Source organism: Pristis pectinata, chromosome 13 (genome assembly GCF_009764475.1).
Source record: "Pristis pectinata isolate sPriPec2 chromosome 13, sPriPec2.1.pri, whole genome shotgun sequence".
NCBI lineage: Eukaryota > Metazoa > Chordata > Chondrichthyes > Rhinopristiformes > Pristidae > Pristis > Pristis pectinata.
Genome location: NC_067417.1, coordinates 41,659,457 through 41,686,966, shown reverse-complemented (window position 1 = coordinate 41,686,966; position 27,510 = coordinate 41,659,457). Strand labels below are relative to the sequence as shown.

Genomic DNA, 27,510 nt, shown 5'->3' with positions numbered 1-27,510 from the left:
TCCGTGAGTCCATTCCTCACAGGCAACGTTTATTCCATTGTTGTGCAGAGCATCTTCCTGGTTGTTTCAGAAGTTCACTTCCTTGCTCCACAGGTACCGGTGGAGAACGACGACCACTGTCTGGGCTCAGTGGTTCCATCTGCTTTTGCAAACTCACACTCTGCGTCCACAGCAAGCTGTCCTGAATGGATGTGGTTGAGGTGAACAGTTACCCTGACGATAATACAGGTATTTCTCGATTAGTGAGGTTAATGTCAAGGCCGTTGAGTCTACTGGCTTCTCGTTATCCTGATAACAGCCAGTATTGACAGATCTTTCTTCAGCTTGTTAGCAGATAGATTCCTCCTGTAAAGCTGCTTTGGTCACCTCGGTGATCATCAGAAGCTGCTAGGATTAGCAAAGGATATTACAGTTATGGGGCAGTGCGATAGGACGGCTGGCAGAGATTTAGCAGCCGGGCTCAGTGCTGACCCCAGGTGCCGTCTGCGTGGAGCTTGCACATTCTCCCTGTGACCGCGTGGGTTTCCTCCCACATCCCAAAGACATGCAGGTTGGTAGATTAAATGGCCACTGTAAACTGTCCATATTGAATGGTTGAGTAGTAGAATCTGGGATGGGGGTGGAGAGGGGGAATGTTGATGGGAATGTGGAGAGAATAAAATGGATTAGTGTAGGACTTGTGCAAATGGGTGCTTGAGGGTCATCATGGACTCGGTGGGCAGAAGGGCCTGTTGATGTGCTGCATCTCTCCGTGACTCCCACACTTTTCCTTCAATTGCCATTTACTACAATGATTCAGTTCTTTACAGAACTGCATTTAAAGAATCTTAGAAGATTTGGACAGAAGTGGAGAGAAGGTTTGTGCCAGACCTTCAGACATCGAGGGAGCTTATTGGGAGAGGCACCCAGAATTAAAGTATCAGGCAAAACAAGCAGGTGTGCAGGTTGCACTGGTTTCCCCAGTGAAAAGGAGACCACAATAGACCCTCGTGTGTAGGTTCTGGGGGGAGTTGATGGGAATGTGGAAGAATACAATAGGGATGTTTGATGGTCGATGTGGACTTGGTGAGCCAAAGAGACAGTTTCAAAAGTGGGATAGGGAGAGTTCAGGGCCAGGATGTTGCTGTAAGAATGAAGGGCAAGGCTGGCAGGATTAAAGAAGCCTGGTTGATGAGGGATATTGAGGCTCTGGTCAGGGAAAAGAAGGAGGCGTATGTTAGGCACAGGCAGCTGGGATCAATCAAATCGCTTGAGGAGTATCAGGGACGTAGGAGTACACGAGAAGGAAATCAGGAGGGCAAAAAGGAGACGTGAGGTAGCTTTGGCAGATGTTAAGAAGAATCCTAAGAGATTCTATATTAAGATCAAAAGGGTAACTAGGGAGAGAATAGGTCCCCTTTAGTATCAGTATGGTTGTTCATGTGAGGAGCCACAGGACATGGACGAGGACTTTTAAAAAAAAATTAGGGGATTCAGGGAAGAAAACAGGGATGTCCTGAAACATATTGCTATTATGAGAGAGGAGGTGTTGGTGGTCTTGAGGCAATTAAAGATGAATAAATCCCCAAGGCCTGACCAAGTTTATCCTCAAGACATTGTGGGAAGCAAGGAAAAAATTGCTGGGGCCCTGGCAGAGATATTTGTATCTTCCTCAGCTACAGCTGAGGTACTGGAGAACCGCAGGGTGGCTAATGTTGTGCCTTTAGTTAAGAAGGGAACTGCAGGCTGGTGAGCCTAACATCAGTGGTGGGAAAGTTACTGGAGGGGATTCTGAGAGACAGGATGTACCTGCATTTGGAAAGGTGCGGACTGATTAGGGACAGTCAGTGCGACATTGTGTGTGGGGAAATAACACCTCGCGAATTCAATTAAGTTTTTTGAAGAGGTGACCAGGAGGATTGACGAGGGCAGGGTGGGAGACACAGGGATCGATGCTGGCTCCTCTGTTTGTCATATATACTGACAGCTTGGGTGAGAATGTGGATGGGGCGATTAGTAAGTCTGCAGGTGATCCAAAGTTGGTGGTGCGGTGCACAGTGAAGCAGGTTGTCTCAGGTTACAGCAGGATCTAACTCAGCTGGGAAGGTGGGCAAACCCTAACTCTGACAAGTGCAGAGCGACACATTTTAGAAAGTTAAACCAGGGCAGGACTTATGGTGTAAAATGCAGGGCCCTGGGGAGTGCTGTAGAACAGAGAGACTTAAGGGTATCAGTACCTAGTTCCTTGAAAGTGGCGACCAAGGTAGACAACGTGGTGAAGAAGGTGTCTGGTATGTTTGCCTTGCTCGGGTGGGGCATTGAGTGCAAGAGTTAGGACATCGTGTTACAGCTGTATAGGCCTTGGGTGAGCCCGCTCCTGGAACATTGTGTGCAGTTCTGGTTGCCGTACTGTAGGAAGTGGGTGATTAAACCAGAGAGGGTGATAAGCTGGGACTGTTCTCCCTGGAATGAAGGAGGATGAGGGGCATTTATAAATCATGGGATATACAAAGCACATAGTGGGCAGAGGGATATGGATGAAATGCAGGCAAAAGGGACGAGCTTAGAACGGCACCTTGGTCGGCATGGACGAGTTGGGCTGAAGGGCCTATTCCTGTGCTTTACAACTCCCTGACTCTCTACTGCCTGACCTGCTGACTGCTCCTCTGCTTTCATTATATTTGCATTTATTTCAGGTTTACAGCAGCTGCACTATTTTGCTCTGTGGTTGAACAGACACAGGTTCCCTTTCATTTGGAGCAGGTGAGCTGTGCCAAAGGGGAAGTTGTTCAGCGTGAAAATCAGTTCCTCCAGATAGGTGGCAGGGCTGTGGAGGAGTGATTGGTTGAACTGTTGTTAAAAGAGGTGAGGACCTCCGATCATTGAAGTTCCTTTACCAACAATCAACCTGTAACAGCAGGCCGACTGTTTTTGAATGCAAATAGTAAATTACCTACTTTGCAAGTGCATCTTGATTGCAACAGTTAACATTTCCTTCCAACTGTTCGGATGTCAGGGTCTGAGCAATTTACATCTCCGTCAGTCTAAACGTAACTTTAAACCAGCAATTTGAGAAGGAAGTTGGTGTAAAATTTGCCGCTGGCATAAACCAATTGGGAAAAGAGTCGTGCTCACAAAGAGAGGTAAATCTTCAATTATTACATGTGCTTTGCTCGATGAGGAATCAGACACCCGGAATCAGACATTTCTCGGCCATCTCAGAATGGCTGAGAAACTTGCAATGCCATTTACACGAACGTAAAGGTTTGCACTGTTTTATTGTTGTATATAGTTTGTTTTTTATGATGAATAAAGTTTATTTTGGTATTTAAAAAAGTTACCAACACCCTCATCAATGAGCAGAAGGGGGAGAGGGAGGACATCAGGAATCGGAGAGCCATTTCACTGTTGAATGTGGACTATAAGATCCTGTCCAATGCCATTGCCAACTGGGTCAAGGCTGCTGTGGGACAGGAGATCCACCTGGATCAAACCTGTGCTGTACCAGCCAGGTAAATCTTTGACAGCCTTGTGCTGTTCAGGGATACCATCGCCTGCGTGCAGGAAAGAGGGGTAGGCACCTGCCTGATCAGCTTGGACCAGGAGAAGTCCTTTGACAGGGTATCATGTTGGACGTGCTCCCCAAATTGTGTTTTGGGGAGGGAATCAGAAATTGGATCCAACTGCTCTACACAGATATCCGGAGTGCAGTCCAAATCAATGGGTGGGAGACAGATAGTTTCCCCATCAGGTCTGGAGTCAGGCAGATTTGTCCACTCTCCCGTCTTGTTTGTGTGCTGCATGGAACCCTTTGGAGAATCCATCAGGAAGAACGAGAGCATAGGAGGGGTAACGTTGCCAGGCAGTGGAGGCACACAAGTCAAAACCTCCCTGTAGTGGACGGTGTCACTGTCTTCTGCTCAGATCCACAGTCCCTTCACAGATTGATCAGCATCTGCGACCAGTTTGAGTTGGCATTGGTTGCCAGAGTCAACCATAGGAAGAGCGAGGCCGTGTTCTTCTGTAACTGGCCCGACCGATCCAATGTCCCCTTCCCCATCAATTCAGGCTACCTGAAGGTACTGGGGATCTGGTTTAGAGGGGCTGAGGTGTGTAACAAGAATTGGCTGGAGCGGATTGGGAAGGCAATACAAAAATTGGGTTTGTGGAAATGGTGTTCTCTGTCAATAACTGGGAAGAACTTGGTCATCAGGTGCGCTGTGCTCTCAGGGCTGCTGTACTTGGCGCAGGCCTGTTCTTTGCTCCTCTGCCCTGGCGATCACCAAAGATGGAGCGAGTCCGATGGGTCACGATGTCCAAGTCCCCAAAGAATGGGGGCAAAAGTGAACCCAATGTTGCCCTCATCCTGATGACCACCTTCGTATGTGGCTGCATCAGGCCGTGTGTGGACCCAAAGTACGTGGGCACCAAGTGTCGCTACATGCTGAGTTTCTAGCTGTCCCCGGTGTTGCAGAAGATAGGCTTGGCCCCGTTACCGCGCAACGTCCCAGTCAGCTGGACGTTGCCGCACTACCTGTCCTTTGTGGAAGAGTTCTTCCAAGTAAACACCTTTGACCACAAGTCCATCAAACAGTGATCAGCACAGAACGTCCTGCAGACACTGCAGGACAGGGAGTCTATGGATAGTGTGGAGTGGTCCGCTGAGCAAACTGTCCAAACCATCTGGCAGAATGTCTCATTGCCAGATCTCACCAAGCACCAAGACCTCGTAGGCTGGTGGTGAGAGAGGCCCTCCCTGTCAGACCCTTCCTGTACAGACGACATCTCATCCCCAATGCACGTTGCCCTTGGGATGAAAGAGTTGGTGTCGACCTGATGAAAGGCAGGGTGGTGTTGGGGTGGTGGGTGAACACATGGAACCACACGTCCATGCTACCATTAAGACCACTTATTCCCAATCCTGCTTCAGTTCACCTGCCACTGTTTCTCATCCATGCCTTTGTAACCATCAGATTTTACTATCCCAGTGCAATCCCAGCTAACCCCTCTTGTTCTATGTCAAATTCCCTTGAGGTCATCTATATCTCTGCCAGCTTGGTCCCAGATTGCACCAAATCCTTTTCACCTGCTATCCTGCCTCACTGACCTACATCACCTCCTGGAGAAGCTTTGTCTCCACTTTAACAAACTCAGCCTTGTTATCAAATCCCTCCATGGGGTCTCCCTTCTCCGTCTCTTATCTGCCTCCAGCCCTCCTAGTCACTGGAGTTTCTCCAATGCTGGTCTTCTGAATGTAATCATTGCACCTCTGCCAGCCACACCTTCACCTGTCCGACCACTAACCCCTGGAAGTCCTTCCCTAATCCCTGCCGCCTCTCTACCTTTCTCTCTTTTGGAGCCGTCTCTAAAATCTACCTTATTGACCTGATGTTAGCTCATTGGCCCCAATAACTGATGACTTGGCTCCAATTTCTGTTTGCTATCTCTCCAGGGAAACTCCCTGCAGTCATAAAGATTCCTCTGAGGTGGATATTGTTGTTGAGGGAGAAGGGGAATTGGTGCACCGAGTCAGACAGAGCTGCTTGAAAAGCCGCTGACCTCCAGCACAGAGTTTATGGGGTAGGTCTGTTCATTGAAGCCTCAAAACTGGGTTGCGGTGCTCAGTGGGAAACGCTGCTTTCTTAAAATTCATCTGGCAAGGTCACCATTGATTTTCCAACCCGAGCTCGTCACCAGGAGGTGGGGGGGAATCTATCTTCTACAGGCTTGCTCGCTCTCTTTGTGGTGGGGCTGGACTCTGAAGTAGAGCACAATGAGTAAGGTTAACAGGTTTCCTCCCTCAAGGCTTTTACTGAAATGTTAACAAAATTCAGACTTCAAAATTTTCATGAAAATGTCCCATTATTCCAGGCTGCTTATACTGATATCATCATTCTGATTCAACATATCTTAAACTGAGTCCAATTCTCAAATTATCCTGAAGGTAGGTGAGCTCTGCGTTACTAATCCGTACTGTTGGATTACTAGCTCGCTAGATGCCAGCACAGGGGAAGGAGGAAGCAGTGAATCTGGTTCTAACCAACATGGATGGTCCAATTGCCCTCGGCAATGCTAAGAAGGGAGATAGAAAAATATAATGGGCAACTCACCAGAGAACAGGAGGCTGGAGCAGAGCAGAAAGGTTATTGTCACTGTGGTTTCAACAATTTGAGTCAAGTTTGTTGTCATGTGCACAAGTGCGATGAGGTGAAGGTCCAATGAATAACTTGCTTGTAGCAGCATCTCAGGCACATAGATTCAGACAACAGACAGGACGTAAGTTATACCAAAATAATATAAGACAGTGCAAAAAAAATACAATTAGTAACAAGTCCATGGTACTGGAAGAGGTGGTCTGTCGTGTTTTGTTTAGGGTTGTGCAGGTCAGTTGAAGAACCTGATGGTTGTAGGAAAGTAGCTGTTCCTGAACTTGGTGGTGTAGGACTTCAAGATTCTGTACCTCCTGCCCAATGGTGGCAGCGAGATGGGGTCATGAAGCGAATGGTGTGGATTTGCCACCTTCTTGAGGCAGTGCCTCCTGTAGATGCTGCCAATGGTGGGGAGAGCTCTGCCCGTGATGGACCAGGCTGTGTCCACTGCTCTCTGCAGCCACTTGCACTCCTGTGAGTTGGAATTGTCGTACCAGGTCGTGATGCAACCAGTCAGGATACTTTCTACGGTGCATCTGCAGAAGTTTCTCAGAGTATTTGGTGACATGCCGAATCTCCTTGAGCTTGTAAGAAATGTGTGATATGGACAGAATCTTTCCAACCCACGGTGAAGAATCTTGAAGTGTGTGTTGCCAGCCTGGTCCCAGACCTAATGATGCCCCAGGGCAGCTGGAAAGTAAGTATGGAATTGAGGGTGAAGAACCAGTTGGCAGGATTGAAGTTAGGACTGATGACAGAGGTTCAATTAAAAGGGGATCAGGTGTTCAGAGCTGATTGAAAAGTAGGACCTTAAGTGGTATAAAGTGGTAATCTGAGTGTCCTCTGTTCCTTCCTCAGTTTGAAGCCCAATCAGCCGCCCTCCACCACCGCCCTCATTCACCTGGTTCAACACGATCTCACACTGAACAATGTTTCCTTTCACTCCTCTCACTTCCTCTTGTTCAAAAGTTTGGAGAATTTGCATAACCCCAGGCGATGTGTGTGACTTTGTGGAGCTCGTGGAACCACAGTCCTCGTCTCTGATCTCCTCACTTTCTCTTCCTCACCTCTTTCTCCTCTCAGTGCTGCTTCTTGGTCTCGCACACAACTCAAAACATTTTAATATTTTAGCTGACGATTTCCACCCTGCTCTCACTTTTCCATGGTCCGTATCTGACTCATCCCTTTCTTGACTTCTCTATCTCCAGTTTTTTTTTCTCTTACAACACAGAAGCTGGTCATTCAGCCCATTGAGTCCATGGCAGCTCTCAAATCGATCCGAACAGGTGCCCCGTTGCCCCACACCCCTGAAACTCACCAGGGCCCTTTTCCCATCGGTAACCAAAATATTTTAAAGTTCGTTGCTTGTTCTTTCCTGATTCAGCAGCAAGTGGTATTCACAAGCAAAGGAGGAACGGTACACATTTTAAAGGTTATAGAAGCTACTTCAGTGGAGCTATGTAAGGAATAAAATACAGAAAGGAAGAAGAATACCTAACGAAATACAGAAGGAAGCAAAACAATACTTATCAACCAATCAATGTGCTGATCTATAGAATGCCGGAGGGAACTTCAGGTGTCAGACAGCCTTCTCTCTGTCTCTTAGTGCTGGTTGCGACCCAGCCTGAGGGAAGATTCCAATTTGCACAATGAAGGTGCCCTCATTATATACCCTTCAAAAACTTAACATAACTGTTACCCCAGTACATTTCCATTCCTTAGTGGTACCAGCCTGTACCTTCTCATCTCTGACGACCTTCAGCCTAGACACATAACTTAGAAACAGAGATGGCAGGTCTGAAGGAAGACGTGTTGTCCCTCTTATCTGCTCTCAGGGCTGTGCATCAGTACTCCCTTAAGTTCTCAAAACATTTCCACATTCCGAGCTGACACTATTTTCTCTTACAGCAACCATTTTGTGTTACACACTACTCTACATACTTAGGAGGAATCAGAAAAGACTTTTGGCCAATTTAACTCTTTCCTTACACCATGCTCCCTTTAATCTCCGTGGGGATCTGCTTCCCAAAGTAGCAAACAATCTGCTGGGGGAATTCAATGGGTTTAGCGGCATCTGTGGGGGCAAAGGAATTGTCGAAGTTTCAGGTCAAAACCTTACATGAAGACGATTCTCTTTCCCCCCACAGATGCTGCTCAACCCATTGAGTTCCTACAGCAGTTTGTTTCTTGCTCCAAATTCCAGCATCTGCAGCCCCTTGTGTCTCTGTTTCCCACAGTCCCTTTAAATTCACTTTTTTCCCCCCAACCTCCCTCTATTCTCTCTTGGATCATTGGAAAATTTATTAAACTACTGACTAAAACAAAAGCAAAGGTGAATTAAAAATGTGTCGGTGTATTAATAAGAGTAATATCCAATTGCTTGCATAATCAGCCAGTCTGGCAGCATTAAAGAATCATGGAGTCACAGAGTCATACAGCACAGAAACAGGCCCTTTGGCCCAACTCGTCCATGCCGACTGTGTTGCCCAACGAGGTGGTCCCAATCTGCCCACGTTTGGCCCATAACCCTCTAAACCTCTCCTATCCATGTACTTATGCAGCTGGCTTTTACACGTTGCTAATGTGCCCACCTCAACCACTATTTCTGGCAGCTCATTCCCAATATACACCCCCCTTTGCATGAAGAAGCTGCCCCTGATGTCCCTTTTAAATCTCTCATCCCTGATCTTAAACCTATGCCCTCTTGTTTTTATCACCTCCTCCCTGAGAAAAAGACTATGTGTGTTCACCCTGTCTGTGCCCCTCATGATGTTATTAACCTCTGTCAGGTCACCCCTCAATCTCCTATGTTCCAGGGAATAAAGTTCTAGTCTACGCAACCTCTCCTTGTGACTCAGTTCCCCAAGTCCAGGCAACATCCTGGTAAATCTTTTTCTGCACTCTTTCTAGTTTAATAACATCTTTCCTATAACAGGGTAACCAAAAGTGTACAATACTCCAAGTGAGGCCTCAACTGCATCTTGTATAACTGCAACACAACTTCCCAGCTCCTATACTCAATGTCCCGACCGATGAAGGCAAGTGTGGCAAACGCCTTCTTCACCGCCCCGCCTACCTGAGACACTGCTTTCAGTGAACTATGCACTTGCACTCCTATGTCCCTCCGTTCCTTAACACTTCCCAGGACCCTACCAGTCACTGTACAAGTCCTACCCTGGTTTGATCTCCCAAAATGCAATCCCTCATATTTATCTGATTCAAAGCCAATTGCCAGTCCTCAGCCCACATACCCAGCTGGTCAAGATCCCCCTGTAATTTTTCATAACCGTCTGCACTATCTACAACACCACATATTTTAGTATCATCTGCAAATTCACCAACCATGCCTTATACACTCATATCCAAATCATTTATATAAATTAGCGATAACAAAGGACCCAGCACCAACCTCTGTGTCTCACCACTAGACACAGGACTCCAGTCTGAGAAACAACCCTTGACCATCACACCTTGCTTCCTACCACTGAAACAATTACGAATTCAATCAGCTATCTTCCACTGGATCCTATGCCTTGCCCTTCACCCTAGCAGGAACTTGCAGGTCCTAAGCTCTTGTCACAACACATTTAAAGGCCTCCCACTGGGCAGATGCTCCTTTCCCTGCAAATAATCTCACCCAAATCAACCACTGCAAGGTCCCACCTAATGGCTCCAAAATTTGCTCTGCCCCACTTCAGGGCATTAACCTGTGAACCGGTCGGATCCTTCTCGATAACTATTTTAAAACTAATAAAATTACGGTCACTGGACTCAAAGTCCTCGCTGACAGACACTTCCACCACTTACCCTACCTCATCCACCAGGAGGAGGTCCAATGTTGCACCCTCTCTAGTAGTTCCCTCTATATGTTGATAAAGGAAGTTTTCTCGGGCACATTTCACAAATTCCACTCCGTCCAAACCTCTTACACTACGGCCCAGTCTATATTAGAGAAGTTAAAAGTTAAAAGTTACAACTAGCTTCAATCTGCTCCTCCAGTTCCTCCTGACTATTTGGTGGGGGGTCTATAATACAATCCCATCAGAATGATCCTCCCCTTCTTTTTTTCTAAGTTCTACCCACATGGCCTCACTGGATCATCCCCCAAGATTATCCTCTGGAAGGACTGTTCTCATGTCCTCTTTCACCAAGAAGGCAACTCCCCCTCCTCTCTTACCTGTACCTCTGTCACCCCTGTAGCATCTGTGTCCTGGAACATTGAGTTGTCAGTCCTGTTCTTGCTTCAACCATGTTTCTGTTATGGCGATGATATCCCAGTCCCCAGAGACAATCCACACCCTGAGTTCATCCGCCTTACCTGTTAAGCCTCCTGTATTGAAATAAATGCAGTTCAAACCAATGTTTTTTCCTCTCCCTTTACTGGGCTCCTGTCTATCCTGATGAAACTTGCTCTCATTGGCCCTGATTTCTCAGTAGCCACTCTGTGCTCAGGGTCCCACCCCCCTAGCACTCTAGTTTAAACCCTCTTGAGTAGCACCAACGAATCTCCCAGCCAAGATATTGGTTCCCCTCCAGTTCAGGTGCAACCCGTCTCTCTCGTACAGGTCACCCCTACCCCAGAAGACATCCTAATGATCCAAGAACTTGAATCCTGCCCCATGAACCACGCTTTCATCTGACCTTTCTTACCATTTCTACCCTCACTAACACATGGCACTGGGAGTAATCCAGAGATTACTACCCTTGAGGTCCTGCTTTTCAGGTTCTCTCCTAACTCCCTATCTTCATTGTACAGGACCTCATCACCCTTTCTACCTATGGCGTTGGTACCAATGTGCACTACCACCTTTGGCTGCTCCCCCTCCCCCTTGAGAATGTTTTGCAGCAGCACCAAGATGTCCCTGACCCTGGCACCCAGGAGGCAACACACCATCCTGGCAACTCTTCTGTGGCCACAGAATCTCCAGAAGGACTGAAAAAGTGCATCCCCGAATTTAGTGTTATCTATAAACAAAGATCTACATCTCTTCATGCTTTGGACATGTTCTTGATATTTGTGGTGTAACTTTGAGGTTGTAACACAGATTACCATGCAATTGAGATGGAAGCATTCAACTAGCACATTTGGAGAGAGAAAAATCACAAACTCATGTTTGAACACAATGGCCTTTCATTGGCGAATTTCCTTCCTAGTCCTTATGTCGGTTGATATTCCAATGAAAAGTCAGGTCCAGGCTGTGGGGAGGTGGGGAGAAGTCGGGAAGAAGAAATGGAGGCATTTAATGGATGGATCCAACCACAATGGCAAGGTAAACTTTGAGATCCTTGGACATTGTTGAAAGGGAACAGAGGTTTGAGAGATGGTGGTGGTGGAGGGGCAAAGGTGGGGGCTTCTTTGAGTTCCATGGTGACCCTACGGAAGTGAATGTATTCTCAGGCTGTGAGCACTGATGTTGTTGATATGATTGAGCCCAGACCTGGACCAAAAGGCAAACCAGTTCCGTGCAAGCCCTGTTCATGGAGCACGCCGGGAGGAGGGGTGGGGTGGGGTGGTGGGTGCAGGTGTGAAGATGGAAAAGTAACTGGAATTCAGAAAACCGCAGATGCTGCAAGTCTGAGATGAAAACAGAGAACAATTCCAAGAGTCTTTGCTTTCCACATGCGCTGCCTGACCTGCTGAGTGTTTCCAGCTTTCTCTGTTTTTATTCTGGTTGAAAACAGTAAGTGCCTTACAGGTTATAGGTTGCCAGAGGTGGAAGGGAGAGATTAACTGGGCAAATCAACAGTTACATAAGAAGCTGGAGCTCAGAAGCACCGCTGTAAATGACTCAAGGTCAAGGTTATTTTAAGAACATATGCAGAACAAAGAGACATGACAGAAAGACCCAAATCTACCCACAAATGCAATGTTAAACTTGTTGGCAGGTACAGTAGCTTCAGCACATGAAAACTATATGAAATTTAATTTGAAGGTGAAAAGGATTTTTCAGTTATTAACAGAAATAGGCAGGTTTCTGCCTGAACTGCCTGACCATTATTGTGGTTTGGGTAACTTCTACATTTTTTGTTTGAGTTGACCTGCAATATGCCTGCAAAGTGTAGAAAGACTTCTTCTTAGTTTCTTCCTGGTTTACTACCCTTGTGAGGAGATTCGCAGCCACCTCGTCTGTGCCTGTTTATCTACAGAGGTTCACTCATCTTCAAATCATTCGTAAGTTATTCGACAATATTAAGTGGTCACTGCTGATGAGAGTATGATCCTAGTGTGTTCCTTTACAGATGGATTTGTGTGGGACTTACTCAATATTCATAATGAATACCTCAAAGCCATTGATTAGTGTTTCCAGTTCTTACTTTAGTGTTTTGTGGAAGATCAAATGAACCGACCATGGTTATGGAGGGGTGCAGAGAGATTTACCAGGGATGAGGGTCTCCAGTTCTGTGGAAAGACAGAATCAGCTTTGTTTGTCTTACAGCGGAAGTGAAATTGGCCTGCTACTAACTCCATTCCATTGCCACCAGCCCCATCCCTCTCCCTGGCAGCAATCTGAATCTGAGCCAGATAGTTTGGAAGCTTTGGTTCTGTAATGAACTTCAAGCTCAACACTGATGCCCACTGTCCGCTGATGTGAGAGCACCCTGCTTCGCAACTGAAGAAATGGAATACCACATGAATAAGAAGTCTTTTTTATGAGCTTCTGTTACCAAGTAAGAAAGAAAATGAATTCCATGTCTTCTCAAGGGATAATCATGATGTGTAAAAGTATTTGTTAATTGGTAATTGGTTTATTATTGTCACGTGTACTGAGATACAGTGAATAGCTTTGTTTGCATGCCATCCAGACGGATCAATCCATACGTGAGTACATCGAGGTGCACAGAAGGGAAAAAAACAACAGAATGCAGAATATAGTGTTTCAGTTAAAGAGGAAGTGTAGAGCAGGCTGACACTTACAGTGCAAGGGCCATGACGAGGTAGACTGAGGTAGACTGAGGTATCAAAAGTAGATCTTTATCGTATAAGAGATCTGTTCAAGAGTCTTATAACAGCAAGACACAACCTATCTTTGAGCCTCGGGGTACATTTTCTCAAGCTTTTGTATTTCCTACCCGATGGAAGGAGGGAGAAGAGAGAATGACCGGTGGTGAATATGCATTCAACCTAACATCCACAGAATTTGTCAGCGACTCCTATTATCTTGAAGCCTGTTGGAGCGATTCAAAAATCAACGCTGGAGTCGGTCCGTTAACAGCAAGGCAATTTATTCAGAGATCAACCTAACTGATACATCGGGAGAACGACCCAGAATGTTTTCTGGCCTGTTCTACCTGACTTACAGAATCCTGGCAACATATACTGTTACAGAGCTCAGCATACGCGAGTAATGTTCCTTAAATACAATGTTATCAGGAGCCTGACATCTAGCTGCTGTGTCCTGCTTGTTCAGCAGTTGTGATCCACAAGATCACGACGATACATATTATTGCAAAACAAGAAGATCACATTTGTCTTTACTTGTGCAACTGCAACATCGCTAAACCTGCCTATCTCTTGTGTAGCGGTTAGTGTAACGCTATTACAGCGCCATCGACAGGGTTCAATTCCGACTGCTGTCTGTGGAGAGTTTGTACCTTCTCCCCGTGTCTGCGTGGGTTTCCTCCGGGTGCTCGGGTGCTCGGGTTTCCTCCAGCATTCCAAAGACGGAGGGGTTAGGAGTTGTGGGCATGCTATGTTGGTGCCGGAAGAGTGGTGACTTGCAGGCTGCACCGGCACATTCTCAGTAATGCAAATAGACGCATTTGACTGTATGTTTCCATGTACTTGTGACTAAGAAATAAATATCTTATATCTTAACCTGCCTCATTGTATTAACCTGCCTAATTGTCCCTCCTACAGCCCTGAACCTGTCTGATTATACTATTCCACAGCTGTCCCTCTTACAAGGACATTTCAATTTCTCCCTGATTGATTATGGTCAGGATATAGGTGACGGGACTTACTGTCACTGTGACCTTCCATCACTTCACATGGGTCATTGCACTTCTGCTGACACTTTCTTCCCACAGTGGGGTTTCCTCAAATCAATGATTCTGGAATTCAATAAACCAGCCTCAAGCATTGTATTCTGCTTGAAAGTCTTCAAGTTGTTTGTCCTGCGACTAGATTTCACTATATCTCACTCAGAGCCAGAGGCGGACTACAATGTTACCAATCACAGCGTGCAAGTGGTTTCAACCCAGGAAAACCCCGGAGAATCAGAGTGGCTGGAAGTTCAATTCTGGTACATTTCCAATGTCACCCTCTCTACTGGAAAAAAAAACTGGAGCATTGGGGGCTTTTTTCCATCATGGAAGTGAGGAAATTAGAGCAGGTCACTGATTAAATCTGCAGATTAATTGGTAGTTAGGGTTTTTAATTTCAAGACACTTATAGTTGCCCAAGTCAACATTAGGTTACAGCTTTGGGAATTCCCTTCAATGAGATTTGCAAATGTAGGAATTTTTTTAAAAGGATAGAAATATCATGGAGACTTTCACCAAACTTTTGACTCCCATTCCTGGAAGGTACATCTCGGGATCAGAAAAAGGAATCCTGGACCCTGTGAATTTAGATTTCTGAGCTGCATGTAAGTTGACATTAAAAATACAACTGCTGAGACCCCACCACAGCCAGGATCTGGCCCTTGACACACACTGTTCAGCTTCTCCATGATGCAGGTTTTAAGAGGGCTTTAGACACATTTCTTTCAGTATCGTCACCACAGAATGAGGCTGAGTTTCAGGAGTAAGTCTCCCTTTGTCTCCCAGTCTCTTGCCACCACCTTCCCTCCACCCCCACCCACATCCTCCACCGACCCCCAGATCCCAGCCTCTGATGAAATAGCTACCAGAGCAGATCTTGGATTAGAAACAAGTCAAGCAGTTGCAGCTTGGGTAAAGCCCAGGATATAACTGTCATTTCCACTGGACCACTGATAATGGAACAGTACTTCTACTTTGTGAGGCTAGCAGACTGAAACAGGTCCCATTCACACCGGGGTCCACCCATTAAAGAGTGCACTGTCTTTCAGGTTGGGTGTGTGCTCTCCGTCACTGGAGACACGTGAGGGAGTTATGTAAGAACTGTACCTGGAGGCATGCTCCTTGCTCTCTCGGGGAACTTGTACAGCATCCCTAAGCAATCAACACTGCCCAGTATCTGGAAAGATGCTGGTGGTGCTGTGCATGTGTGTCTATGTGGCCTCAGCTGTGCCTGGAATTGAACTAGGGCTTTCCAGTTAAGCTGCTGTTTATGACACAGCATGGCATCACACAGAGCAGTCAAAAAACACTTTAAAAACCACGTTGTGCAATAAAGTTAGTGAGCATGGAAACAGGCCCTTCAGCTCAACTTGTCCAGGCTGACCAAGATGCCCATCTAAGTTGGTCCCATTTGGCCCATATCCCTCTAATCCTTTTGAAGGCAGTTTTTGTAGAACACTTGCAAACAGTTAGGGAAATACACAATGTCATTTTAACGCCAAGAAAACAGTGCAGAGGATTTTCAACTTTGCCTCCTGTCTCACTCTCTTCTCAAGCTCTATCCACTCTTTCCAGGTGCATTTCTCGCACTTTTAGCATTTGCTGCTCATGATGTCACCTCTTCTACCTCAGGGAGACCGAATGCAGATTAGTTGACCACTTACAGTCACTTAGTTCAGTCCACAAGTGTGACCCTGAGTTTTCACTTGTCTGTGACGTAGATTCCCCATTCACCTTCCTTCTGAAGTCTTTGTCTCTCTGGCCCCTTCAACACTTCTGGTGACAATCAACATGAGTTTGACAAAAGTCGCCTCGCCTTTTGACATTTCAAGATGTGTTTTGTTTATATTTCCCACAACCTTCTCCTATTCCGCCACCTCCAACACGGCTTTTGCCCAACCTCCCCGGTTTCTCTCAGTCGTAATATTTGCCTCTCTCTAACCGTTTCCATTCTGCTGAAATATCACCAATGTGAACTGTACCTCTCTCCACAGATAATGTCAGACCTGCAGATTATTTACAACATTTACTGTTTTTTATTATTTCAATAGGAATTTAAAAGAAATGACCCCACAATTTAAGACAGGGTTAGTACCAGAGTGGATTGGCAGGCAGACGACTGTATTGGGAGCTTTTTGAATTTTCAGAGGCAGTTTATTTAGTTCGCCACTCCCTCCACTGAAAACTGTCCAGTCCCAGTGACTTCAAGAATACAACACATTCTGGTTTCAATTTAAGCCAAGAAATGTTCATCGGAAGGCAGAATGCTAATTATGCAGGCTGCATCGAATTTTGTGCAATGCTGCATCTTGATAAAAGAAATTCAAATTGTCATTTAAATTAGAAACACCTTCCACACAATGTTATATGTTTGAATTCATTGTTTTTATCTCTTTAGCCAGATCATACTTACACAATGGAAAACCCAAGGAGACGCACATGTATTTGGAAACTAGGAAGCATTATTTTGTTTGTCTTCATTATTGGAGTGATAGCTGGTAAGACACATTATTTCTTATTTGTGTTATATGTTTGAAAGCTTTCATGTTTTCACAATTGTTAGGACTAAGTGAATGACCTGTGCATCTTAAATTCGACGTTCCTCTGTCTTAGCTGGAGAAATGTGCCTTCTTAACATGTCCAAGTCAACTCTTCAGAAGTATCCCACAATATGGAAAGACACTTGGAATATCCTAAGCTTAAGAAACATGTTGTATATAAGGAGAGATTGTATAGGTTAGGTTTCCTTCTGTCACTGGGGCATAGGAGTCTCAGGCTGTTATGGAGTTTTCTATACTTAGGAGGGACTTAGATAGGATAGATGGTCAGGCTCTTTTTCTGAGGACAAGGAGTCTAGAACGAGGTTTAAGATGAGTGAGGTGAAGTTTAAAGGAGATGTGAAGAGATCACAGCGCTGCAACAACTCCATAAAAGCTGCTTTCTATTTTTGTCTCTACAGGAAGTGGTGAGAAATGCAAGGAGAAACAACCGGAAGGTCAGTAACTTAACTTTTAACATCATGAGAAACTTCCAGCTCTACAGGTCACACAGAGATCAGACCAGAAAACAATGGGAGGTTTCCACCCCTGAAAGACATTGATGAACTAGAGGGACTTTGATGGCCGTGTCATTGTCAACATTACCATGAGTGTTCTCTGCTTTCGGTCAGAATAGATCAGATAAGCTTATTGTCATAAAAACCAGGGTGCAATGAAATTCCTTGTTTGTGTGAAGCTCACAGAGTAAACAGTAGACCTGGCAATAATAAATACAAAAATAAATACAACAACAGTCACAAAACAACAGCATGGTGCAGAGATCGCAGTGGAATCTGAAACAGTGTAAAAAGAAATGATGAAGTGACGATAACGGACTAACCGAGAGAGTTGGAGTTCAGTGGCAGCACCAGCGGGAAGTGGGTGTAAAAGAGGTCGGTGCCTCAGGATGGCCGACAGCATTGTCAAGGGTGGCAGGCTTCCTTCACGACACTGTTAGCCATCCTGAAGCAACGCACCGTGACGATGGACCGGATGGAAGGAAGTGAGGAGCCTGTGATGGACTGTGCTGCGGTTACCGCTCTCTGCAGTTTCTGTCGGCCCAGAGCAGAGCAGTTGCCATTGCAGGCTGAGCTGCAAAGTGTCAGAATACTTTCCGCAGTGCATGTGTAGAGGTTCGAGAGAATCCTAGTGGACAAGCTGAATCCTCTCAGATGCTGAAGAAAGTGAATATGCTGATGCGCTTTCTTAATCAGTGCATTAGTGTGAGGGGACCAGGTGAGGTTGCTGCTGATATGGATGCCAAGGAACTTGAAGCTGTCGACCATTTCTACAGCAGCTCCGATGATGAGGACAGGGTTGTGTTCACCCCCTCGCTTCCTTGGGTCAACAACCTGCTCCCTTGTCTTGCTGACATTAAGGGCTAGTTTGTTGTTCTGACACCGTGACACAAGGTTCGTCTGTTCATCCAAGGTGCCTGCTGAGGATAGACCCTAATTCTCTTCGATAGTACACAGTCGCAGACGAAACTAGTGACGACTGAGGTATGCTCATTCAGGCTGGATGCAGTGGTTTTGAGACATGCTGATGGTATTTGCGGAGTTCGTTCCTGAAGTTTGCTTGATTGAAGTCAGCGGCAATGATGAACAGGGCATCGGGGTTTGCTGTCTCAGGAGAGTTGAGGGCCGAGTATAATTCATCCGGTGTCACCTTGGTGTTGGCTTCAGATGGTGTGTAAACGACTGACAAGATGGTGGAGGTGAATTCCCTTGGCAAATAAAGGGATGGCACTAAATTACATTTTATTCAGTTTAAAAATCTTAGTTAAATTCCAGATTATTAACTGAATGTTAATCCACAGCTGCCACATGGGATTTGTATTCAGTTGGGCAGATTGATTGGCAAATGGAATCCAGGCAAGTGTGAGGGAATGCACTTTGGGAAGTGACAATCTGGAAGGAAATGTCGAGTAAATGGCAGGATCCTTAGGAATGTTGACGGAGTATTGTGGACAGTTCTGGTCACCACACTGCAGGAGGGATACAGTCGCATTAGAGGGAGTGCAGAAGAGATTCACAGGGATGTTACCTGAATTGGAGAGCTGTAGTTTTAAGGAGAGATTGGATAGGCAAGGCTTTTTCTCACTGGAGCGTCGGGGTCTCAGGAGTGACCTTATAGAGTTTTCTAGAATTGTGAGGGGCACAGATAGGATAGATAGTCAGAATCTTTTCTAAGGACAAGGGTTTAAGATGAGTTAGTTGAAATTTAACAGAGACCTGAGGGGTGAGCTTCCCCTCAGAGTCACAGCGAGCAGCAACTCCCTGACAGCAGCTCACTCTTTTTGTGTCTACAGAGGAGTGTTGCGAGAATGGAGGTAGAGGGAACAACTGCCAAGTTCAGTAACTTAAATGTGAACAACATGAGGAACTTACTGTTTTTTGAATCCTTCCATTTTTGAACAAATTTACGATGTATCTCAACAAACCACAAGTTGTCAGGGAAAAGGAAGCCTCTGAGAAATGGAGAAGTGAAGATATTGGTTGATGTGAATCATGTCGTGGCTTCCTAGTCAATGAAATTGAATTCCTTCAAATTTCCAATGCTGACAACTCTTTTTGTTTCTCTGCATGGTACCAACAGAGCATCAAATGGTCAGAGATTTAATTTTTATTGTCATTCAGGTCTATTCTACCCACAGGTAGAACAGAAAGATGAAAAATGGTAATTTGTTCAGCCCAAGAGTTGCAAAGACTTAGAGATCTTGCTATTTAAAGTCCTGCTTCAGGATTTGCAAATATGATACAGAGTGAAAAACCTTGTGAGGGGAAGATGGCAATTGGATTTGCACAGTAAGATTCCACAACCTTCAGTTCGGTGATTTATTTAAAGTTTTCCTCTATGACGTTGGATGTGAGATAAAGTGAATGCAGTGACCTTGGTGATGGGAGGCAGAGGGTAGTGCTGGATGGGTGATTTGCTGACTGGAGGTCTGTAACAAGTGGTGCACCACAGGGATCGGTGCCGGGAAATATTTTGTTTGTAATGTATATACATGGTTTGGATGAGAATGTAGGGGTTCTGATTGGTCAGTCTGCAGAAGCCATGGAAATTGGTGGAGTTTCATAGCCAAGAAAGTTGTCCAAGGATATGTCAGCTGGAAGGTCGGTCAGGTCGATGGCACATGGAACTGAATCCAGGCACTTTGGGAATTCAAAATCTGGAAGGACTTGTAGAGCAAATGGCAGCATCCTTGGGAGCGTTGATGGAGCATTGTGTACAGTTCTGGTCACCACGCTACAGGGAGGAGGTAGCAACAACGGAGAGAGTGCGGGAGAGATTCAGTGGGATGTGACCTGGAATGGAGGGCTGTAGTTTTAAGGAGAGATTAGATAGGCTGGGTTTATTCTCACAAGACTGTAGGATCCTCAGGTGTGACCTGATAGAATTTTCTAGAATTATGAGAGGCATAGATAGGATAGATAGTCAGAATCTCTTCCGAGGACAAGGGAGTCTGGAACAGAAGGCACAGGTTTAAGATGAGTGAGATGAAATTCACAGGAGGTGCAAAGTGTGAGCTTCCCCTCAGATTCACAGCGCTGCGGCAACACTCGAACTTCCTTTTTCTCTGTTCAGAGAAGTGTTACCTGAAATAAGATACACAGAAGTGCAAACATCAGTTTACTTCCAATCAATATGTGCATTGACTCTATGCAGCAACTGAACATCGACAGCCTCGCAAGGAGTCACAGGGCTGCAGCAACTCCCTAACAGTAGCTCTTTCTTTTTGTCTCTGCAGGCAAATGGTGCGATGAAAATTGCAACAATGTCAAAGGTCAGTAACTTAACATTTAACATCATAAGAAACTTCCAGCTCTTTGAATCCTTTCCTTTTAAACCAAATTTATGACACATACCAATACACAGATTTAGGAAAGCTCAGACACCTTGCAATTATTCACCTCCTTTCTCAGCTACACGTTTTCCTGAAGTAAATCAGATGTTACCCTACAATCTGCTCACCAAGTGTGACCATGTGTGAGAGGTGACTGAATCGTTCCCACGCTGCCCATGTCCACAGTCCTGTACTCCACCACTGATCTCATGAGCGATCTCCTCCCACTGTCACTTCACCATGACCAGGAATGGCTGCCACAGTCCCAGCAAGCATTGGGCCTCTCTCCTTCTCCCCAACCCTTCAAACAGGGTGTCCAGATCCACACCAAACAGCACAATGCTGCAGATGCTGGAAATCTGACATAAATAGAGAAACTACTGGCAATATTAAGCAGGAGGGGCAGCATTTGTGATGCGAGACACGGGGTTAATATTTCTGCTCAACTATGTTCTTTGGAGATAAAAGTGATGGCATTAAATGAAATCTTATTTAATTTAAGAATCTTATTTAAATTCCTGACGATTAACTGAATGTGAATCCACAGCTGCCATGTGGATTTGTATTCAGGTCTCGGGATGGCCGTCCAGGTCTCCAGGTCACCAGCTTGATAACTGCACCACCGCCATCCCCAAATATGATGCACATGAGAGGTGGTGGAGAGAACAAAGTGAATGTCTGTGATCGGGAGGATAAGGGGATGAACAAGCCTTCACCAACCTCTCCCAGCTGTCTCTCTCCATCACCCTGCTACCGACATTCCCTTTGTTCGCTCCACCCTGCTTCCTTCACTGAAACAAAACATGTTTGATGTCTATCCAGAGCCTCCCAGAACTGTCCCCAGTTATATACAGATATGTCTGTGCACACATTATCATATGGAGTCAGACCCATATCCATCAATTCACTACGTCTGTGTTTCACAGATTCTGACCAGTCCCCACCAGTACAGGATGCACCCGTTACAAAGTGACAACCCATGCTCATCAGGAGTGCAACCTAATTTAAAGATCGACTTGTTCGCACAGCCCAGTGACCAGGTGATATACAAGGACAGACTGCCCACTGGTACTGTGCCCAGTGTAACACAGTGACTGACTTGTGCTTGTTGGGTGCATTATGTGAACTTCATTCTCTATGATGTTGGGTGTGAACAAAGGTTAAAACAATGCCACTGCCGTCCTTGAGTGGAAGCACAGGATTGCTTCAGTGCAGGCGGATTCTTGATGTACAACATGGAAAAGAGAAACATCAGAATTAGCAGCTGGAGAAGCTTGCTCCTCACTTAGATCCTCTCCTGCCAACCAGTGTGATCACAGTTGATGATTGACCTCATTGCAGGATTCCATGTCCTACCCACATATTCCCTGCTTCTGCTGAGATCTAAAAATCTATTGATTCATGCACTGAATCCATGGAACAACTGAGCATCCACAGCCCTCTGATCTACCAAGTTCAAGGATTCCCTAAAGTTGGTGGCTACCTAAACCTATGGCCTCGAACCCTGGAGGTGCAAGAGCGAAAATTGCACTTCTTCAGAACCAAATACAAGTTCAGCTCCAGGACAACTGCTAACCTGACTTGGAAATGAAGCTGTACTCCACCGTGGTATCACTCAGCCTCCTGCCCCTCCCACCTCACATCCCTGTTGCAGATCCTTCCCCAAATTTACTACATCAAGAGTGGCCCGTCTGTCATCTTCCAAGTGGTGTGAAGGACGCACATGAAATGCGGACTTCCCAGCGAACGCAAGTTAACACGAGTGAGTTCAAAAAATTAATACGGAGGTTGTCAGGGAAATATAACTCACTGACCATCAGAGAAGAGAAACTATTTCTTGATTATCATGAGATCATGGCTTCATAATCAATAATTTCAGATTTCCAACTTTAACCGCTCTCTTTTTATCTCTACAGAATAAAATATCTGTGTGTCATTAGAGTACTGGTGACTTAATCCATTTTGTCATTAGCGTCCTCAAGCTCCTTGCATTCATTCGTAACCAAAGGTTGAATAAAAAAGTAAAAAGTCATCAATGAGCCCAAGAGTTGGAAAGGTGTAGAGATCACGCAATTTGAAAGCCCTGACTCAGGATTTCCAAGTACGGTTCAGAGTGAATCATCTGAGAGGATGATCCTCGGTGATATAGAGACGAAGGTGGCAGCCCGATATGCACAGAAGGATCCAACAACCAGCAATCGGGTGAATTATTTGAACCTCATCCTCCATTATGTTGGATGGGGGATAAATGTTAGAATCATGCCACTCCCTTTCCTGAGTGGAAGATTTGAATATTTTCAGCACACATAGGCCCTTGCTATACAACATAGGATGTAGGGGTAAAAGTGTGTTAACATCAGGGGAAGTCTACTCCTCTCCTCGAGCCTGTTCTGTCAATTACTGAGAGCATCATTGATGTTCCACCTCAATGCCCGTTTTTATTTGTGATCCCCTTATCACTGATACTGCTGACATCCAACATCCTATCAATTTGTGCATTGAATCTATGCAGCAACTGAACATCCACAGCCTCCCAAGGAGTCACAGGGCTGCAGCAACTCCCTAACAGTGGCTCTTTCTTTTTGTCTCTGCAGACAAATGTTGCAATGAAAATCGTCAGAAGGACAAAGGTCAGTAACTTAAATTTTAACATCATGAGAAACTCCCATCTCTTTCAATCCTTTCCTTTTTAAACAAATTTATGGCACATAACAATACATAGATTCAGGAAAGCTCAGACATCTTGCAATTATTCACCTCCTTTCTCAGCTACACGTTTTCCTCAAGTAAATCAGAATTAAGTACTATGGAAGTGATTGCAATCTGTGGGAATGTGACATCCAGATTTGTGCAGTAACTTCCCAACTCAGGTAATTATGGTGCCATGTACAGAGCACAGGGTGAGGTCAGTGGTGCTCTAGTTGGGAGGTGAGACCCTGCAATCTGCTCACCAAATGTGACCATGTGTGGGAGGTGACTGAGTCATTCCCACACTGCACCATGTCCACAGTCTTAACTCCACCACTGATCTCATGAGCGATCTCCTCCCACTGTCACTTCACCATGACTAGGGGTGGCTGCCACAGCCCCAGCACCCACTGGGCCTCTCTCCTTCTCCACAACTCCTCAACCATGGTGTCCAGATACACACCAAACAGCACAATGCTGCAGATGCTGGAAATCTGAAATAAATAGAGAAACTGCTGGCAATGATCAGCAGGATGGGTAGCGTTTGTGAAGAGAGACATGGGGTTTCTGTTTCTGCTCAACTATGTTCTTTTGAGATAAAAATGGTGGCATTAAATGAAATCTTATTTAATTTAAAAATCTTATTTATATTCCTGACGATTAACTGCATGTGAATCCACAGCTGCCATGTGGATTTGTATTCAGGTCTCTGGATGGACGTCCAGGTCACCAGCTTGATAACTGCACAACTGCACCACCGCCGTCCCCAAATATGATGCACATGAGAGGTGGTGGAGAGAACAAAGGGAATGTCTGTGATCGGGAGGAGAAGGGGATGAACAAACCTTCACAAATATCTCCCAGCTGTCTCTCTCCATCACCCTGCTACAGACATTCCCTTTGATCTCTACACCCTGCTTCCTTCACTGAAACAAAACATGTTTGATTTCAATCCAGAGACTCCCAGAACTGTCCCCAGTTTTATACAGATATGTCTGTGCACACATTGTCATATGGAGGCAGACCCATATCCATCAATGCACGACCTCTGTGTTTCACCGTTTCTGACCTGTCCCCACCAGTACATGATGCACCCATCACACAACGACAACCCATGCCCATCAGTAGTGCAACCCAATTTAAAGATCAACTTGTTCCCACAGCCCAGAGACCAAGTGATATACAAGGACAGACTGCCCACTGGTACTGTGCCCAGTGTAACACGGTGACAGACCTGTGCCTGTCGGGTGCATTATGTGAACTTCATTCTCTATGATGTTGGATGTGAACAAAGGTTAAAACAATGCCACTGCCGTCCTTCAGTGGAAGCCCAGGATTGCTTCAGTGCAGGCAGATTCTTGATGTACAACATGGAAAAGAGAAACATCAGAATTCGCAGCTGGAGAAGCTTACTCCTCACTTAGATCCTCTCCTGCCAACCAGTGTGATCATAGTTGATGTTTGACCTCAATGCCAGGTTCCATGTCCTACCCACATATTCCCTGGTTCTGCTGAGATCTAAACTCCTATTGATTTGTGCATTTAATCTAAGGGGCAACTGTGCATCCACAGCCCTCTGATGTACTGAACCCCAAGGATTCCCTAAAGTTGGTGGCTAAATAACTCGTGGCCTCGTGCCCTGGAGGTGCAAGAGCGAAAATTGCACTTCATCAGAACCAAACACAAGTTCAGCTCCAAATTAACATGAGTGAGTTCAAATAATTAATACGCAGGTTGTCAGGGAAATACAATACACTGACTATCAGAGATGAGAAAATATTTCATGATTATCATAATATCATTGTTTCATAATCATCCCACTCCCTTACTTGATGGGAGATTTGAATATTTTCAGCACACATGGGACCTTACTATACAACAAAGGATGTAGGGGGAAACATTGTTAACATCAGGGGAAGTCTACACCTCTCCTCGAGCCTGTTCTGCCAATTACTGAGAGCATCATTGATGTTCCACCTCAATGCCCATTTTTATTTGTAATCCCCTTATCCCCGGTACTGCTATGATCCAACATCCTATCAATTTGTGCATTGAATCTATGCAGCAATTGAACATCAACAGCCTCGCAAGGAGTCACAGGGCTGCAGCAACTCCTTCACAGTGGCTCTTTCTTTTTGTCTCTGCAGACAAATGTTGCAATAAAAAGTGTCAGAAGGACAAAGGTCAGTAACTCAACTTTTAACACCATGAGAAACTCCCATCTCTTTGAATCCTTTCCTTTTTAACCAAATTTATGACACATAACAATACATAGATTAAGGAAAGCTCAGACATCTTGCAATTATTTACCTCCTTTCTCAGCTACACGTTTTCCTCAAGTAAATCAAAATGAAATACTTCAGAAGTGATTGCAATCTGTGGGAATGTGACATCCAGATTTGTGCAGTAACTTCCCAGCTCAGGCAAACCTAGTGCCTGGTACGGAGCACAGTGTGAGGTCAGTGGTACTCTGGTTGGCAGGTGAGACCCTGCAATCTGCTCAGCAACTGTGACCATGTGTGTGAGGTGACTGAATCGTTCCCACACTGCACCATGTCCACAGTGTTTACTCCAACACTAGTCTCATGAGCGATCTCCTCCCACTGTCACCTCACCATGACCAGGGGTGACTGCCACAGCCCCAGCACCCACTGAGCCTCTCTCCTTCTCCCCAACTCCTCAACCATGGTGTCCAGATACACAACAAACAGCACAATGCTGCAGATGCTGGAAATCTGAAATAAATAGAGAAACTGCTGGCAATGATCAACAGGATGGGTAGCGCTTGTGAAGAGAGACACGGGATTTCTGTTTCTGCTCCACTATTTTCTTTAGAGATAAAAGTGATGGCATTAAATGAAATCTTACTTAATTTAAAAATCTCATTTAAATTCCTGACGATTAACTGAATTTGAATCCACAGCTGCCATGTGGATTTGTATTCAGGTCTCTGGATGGCCGTCCAGGTCTCCAGGTCACCAGCTTGATAACTGCACCACTGCACCACTGCCGTCCCCAAATATGATGCACATGAGAGGTGGTGGAGAGAACAAAGGGAATGTCTGTGATCGGGAGGAGAAGGGGATGAACAAACCTTCACCAACCTCTCCCAGCTGTCTCTCTCCATCACCCGGCTACAAACATTCCCTTTGTTCTCTACACCCTGCTTCCTTCATTGAAACAAAACTTTTGATGTCTATCAAGAGCCTCCCAGAACTGCCCCAAGTTTTATACAGCTGTGTCTGTGCACACATTATCATATGGAGCCAGACCCATATCCATCAATGCACTACATCTGTGTTTCACAGAGTCTGACCTGTCCCCACCGGTGCAGGATGAACCCGTTACACAGCGACAACCCATGCCCATCAGTAGTACAACCTAATTTAAAGATCGACTTGTTCCCACAGCCCAGTGACCAAATGACTTAGAAGGACAGACTGCCCACTGGTACTGTGCCCAGTGTAACACAGTGACAGACCTGTGCCTGTCGGGTGCATTATGTGAACTTCATTCTCTATGATGTTGGATGTGAACAAAGGTTAAAACAATGCCACTGCCGTCCTTGAGTGGAAGCCCAGGATTGCTTCAGTGCAGGTGGATTCTTGATGTACAACATGGAAAAGAGAAACATCAGAATTAGCAGCTGGAGAAGCTGACTCCTCACTTAGATCCTCTCCTGCCAACCAGTGTGATCATAGTTGATGATTGACCTCAATACCAGATTCCATGTCCTACCCACATATTCCCTGCTTCTGCTGAGATCTAAACTCCTATTGATTTGTGCACTGAGTCCATGGAACAACTGAGCATCCCCAGCCCTCTGATGTACCGAGCCCCAAGGATTCGCTGAAGTTGGAGGCTACCTAACTCATGGCGTCATGCCCTGGCAGTGCAAGAGCGAATATTGCAGTTCATCAGAACCAAATACAAGTTCAGCTCCAGGACAACTGCTAACCTGACTTGGAAATGGACCTGCACTCTACCGTGGTATCACTCAGCCTCCTGCCCCTCCCACCTCACACCCCTGTTGCAGATCCTTCCCCACACCTATTGGATCAAGAGTGGCCCCTCTGCCAACTTCTCACGGGGTGTGAAGGCCGCTCATAAAATGCGGACTTCCCAGTCAACCCAAATTTACAGGAGTGAGTTCAAATAATTAATACGCAGGTTATCAGGGAAATGCAACTCACTGACTGTCAGAGAAGAGAAAATATTTCTTGATTATCATGAGATCATGGCTTCATAATCAATAATTTCAGATTTCAAACTTTAAATGGGCTCTCTTTTTATTTCTACAGAATACAATATCTGTGACTCAATA

General features: G+C 45.5%; 1 protein-coding gene across 1 annotated transcript in view; it reads left to right on the top strand.

Moving 5' to 3' along the window:
• The window catches only part of LOC127577076 (adhesion G-protein coupled receptor G5-like), a 98,348-nt gene that overhangs the window by 44,135 nt on the left and 26,703 nt on the right, over window positions 1-27,510 (top strand). The window contains exons 2-6 of the mRNA XM_052027935.1: window positions 16,510-16,609; window positions 17,071-17,106; window positions 20,403-20,438; window positions 23,093-23,128; window positions 25,334-25,369. Of these exons, the coding sequence (XP_051883895.1) occupies window positions 16,528-16,609; window positions 17,071-17,106; window positions 20,403-20,438; window positions 23,093-23,128; window positions 25,334-25,369 (226 nt within the window). The 5' untranslated portion in view covers window positions 16,510-16,527. The remainder of the gene's footprint in view (window positions 1-16,509; window positions 16,610-17,070; window positions 17,107-20,402; window positions 20,439-23,092; window positions 23,129-25,333; window positions 25,370-27,510) is intronic.